Source organism: Carassius gibelio, chromosome B6, assembly GCF_023724105.1.
Source record: "Carassius gibelio isolate Cgi1373 ecotype wild population from Czech Republic chromosome B6, carGib1.2-hapl.c, whole genome shotgun sequence".
Classification (NCBI taxonomy): Eukaryota; Metazoa; Chordata; class Actinopteri; order Cypriniformes; family Cyprinidae; genus Carassius; species Carassius gibelio.
Window position 1 is genome coordinate 15,074,915 of NC_068401.1, and position 2,692 is coordinate 15,077,606.

Consider the following 2,692-nt stretch of genomic DNA (forward strand, 5'->3'; position numbering starts at 1 on the left):
TATCAAGGGTAAGGTTGGGGGTTCGATTCCCCGGGAACACATGTTAGGTAAAAACTGATAGGCTGAATGCACTGTAAGTCGCTTTGGATAAAAGCATAAAAGCTAAATGCATACATTTAATTTTAATTTTTATTAATAAAACAGTAGTTTTGTTTTATTAGTAATAAAAAATAAAAATAAATTAAAAACTAGAAATGAAAAGAGTTTTATTCTTTACAGTGCTAACAGTTTAACTATACTCACAAACACAGTACATCTATTAGCACTCACTCCTACCAGTGACTGCTGAATAAGAGCGTTTCTGGCTAAATTAACCTGATTATGTTCTAGAATATTATGAAATAACAATTAGAGGTAGTCTTAAAATAATACAACGATCACAAACTATCTTTTAAAACTACAATCATTGTTTTGTTTTCTTCTCACATAATTTTACTGCGATTATATTGCAGTTCCACAGGCCACACCTCACTGATGCCGGAATTTGTGCTAAAGTTGGGTAGTAGCATGGTTTCATCCATTGGTTGTTGGTTGGATTTTTAAGATGTCTGTGTTACACTCAAAACGAATATGAGGTGTGGTCTGTTTTGTATAATGGTGGGGTTTACAGCATACGTTGTTTGTTTTCACTGGAAGACTGTGTTATAACACAGTGTTCGATTATTGTATCTATCATGGTTACATGCTAACGTGACGTTGCTGTGCTATGCAGTAATGAAAACTTATCGTATAAAAAAGATCTCATATCTCTATATGTGTGTTGTCTGACAGACTGTTTCTGAGCACTGGAAGAGAGGCGTGCGTACATGAAGATGGTGCTCACAGAGCACGACCGTATTGACAGTTATTTGTACTGCTTTATAGGCATTAAACTGTTAAATACACACAGTTGTATGTGTCAAAATATCAGTATTTTTCAAGTTCCCCCGTAAACAGTAATTTAGGTCTTAAGTGAAAACAAACAGCTAAGAAAGAAAACATATGTAACTGTAAATTGTTTCCGGGCAGCTCTTAAAATGAAAGCATTCTAATATTCCTGCTGTCTTGTCATTCATGTTAATCAAACAACAAAAGAGAGAAAATCTCTCACGGCTCTGGACTAAATCACTTTTATAACTTTATTCAGAATTTACACAGTGAAGAATATGCAGTGTGTGTGTGTGTTTACATGTTATTACTTTATATACAATGTATGTAGAACATAAACATAGGATCCTGAGAAAAATACTAATTTTAGAAGAAATGTTCTATTGACACTTCATGGAGAACTCTTCATATATATATATGCGTGTGTGTGTGTTCTTGATTTGTGACATATCAGGACACAACTCTGTATAATGACATGGGTATGACACAGGTATTACAAGGAGAGGGTGACTTATGAGGACATAACCCATGTGCCCATTTTTCAAAATGCTTATAAACCATACAGAATTAGCTATTTTGAGAAAGTAAAAAAAGTTTCCTGTGAGGGTTAGGGTAAGGTGTAGGGTTGCTGTAGGGCCATAGAATATACAGTTATACAGTATAAAAACCATTACACCTATGGGATGAAACTTTTCACAAAAAGAACCATGTGTGTGTGTGTGTGTGTGTGTGTGTGTGTGTAAGATTTTGATCATATCGCCTACCCCTAATATGCAGTGCATAATCAGTTTCTACAGTGCCATATGAAAGTGACCATACATGTATATTCACCTCTGCTGTTGCTAATTCAGATGAGATTGGAGGTGAATATAGGATGAATAATTACATTTATCAAATGTGTTTCTGTGATTTAATAACCACACAATCATGTCGAACATTTATAATCAATTTGGAAGAATTGTCTTCACAATTGAAAGACTGAATTCGGCCCATTATGTTTTCGAAATGATTCTTTGATGCTGCACAATAAGGGGAGGGACACTTTGAGTGACAGAATGACAAGGATGTCAAGCGGCCCGCCAGCTGCCTACCTGATACGTGTTGTCAAAGCTGTCGTACATGAAGCGTGTGATCAGGGAAGTCTTCCCCACTGTAAGAGAACAAAGAGAATAGAAACATTAAAATAGAAGCCATTTGAAAGCAGACGTCGACCGAGGAAGCCAGTGATGCCTGCCTGGGCTTACTGGATTGATTTGCAAGCTGGGGGCTGCCGGCTGCGCTAATTGAAACCTCTGCCAAGTGATCTAATCTTTCAATCGTTGACTAACCCAGAAGGTCGTCAGTGACGTAATGGAACCATAAAAATATTATTGCATTAGGGGTACAGTTTTTAAAATAAAGGGTCCAAAAGGGGTTCATTTCAGTGAACAGTTCCTGTTTTTTTCTTTTCATAGTGTAAAGGACATTTAAAAAATGCAATAAAATAAAGTTTTTCTTTTGTTTGATAAAAAGGTTCTATTGATGTTTTTTTTATAGAACAACATGTAGCAATAGAGAACCTGAACTATCTCTGATTTAAAGATCAAAAAGGATTTCTTTTGTGGTAAGAATAGACTCAGCTGTCATATGAGACACATAAATTGCTACATCTTACAGAGCAGCACGTAAAAGTGTTTTATTTTCACATCTATATTTTATGAATGGTAATATGGTGAAGCTCCTTCATGCAAGCAATAAAAAAGTATTAAAAAGGTATATTATTTAGATTTCACTTCTTTTGAGGGAGGTTTATTAAATCTAGGGCAGAAAACAGTTTAAAATATCC

At 35.2% G+C, this 2,692-nt stretch overlaps 1 protein-coding gene across 2 annotated transcripts in view; it reads right to left on the reverse strand.

Moving 5' to 3' along the window:
* Positions 1 to 2,044, reverse strand: part of LOC127960227 (ras-related protein Rab-6B) — a 93,221-nt gene extending 91,177 nt beyond the window's left edge. Inside the window, exon 1 of one of the 2 annotated variants that reach the window (XM_052559844.1) lies at positions 1,959 to 2,044. In XM_052559844.1, coding sequence (XP_052415804.1) covers positions 1,959 to 1,988 — 30 coding nt within the window. In that variant the 5' untranslated portion in view covers positions 1,989 to 2,044. The remainder of the gene's footprint in view (positions 1 to 1,958) is intronic. The other variant, XM_052559842.1, reaches the window with a different exon arrangement.
* Between the last annotated feature and the right edge of the window lie 648 nt (positions 2,045 to 2,692).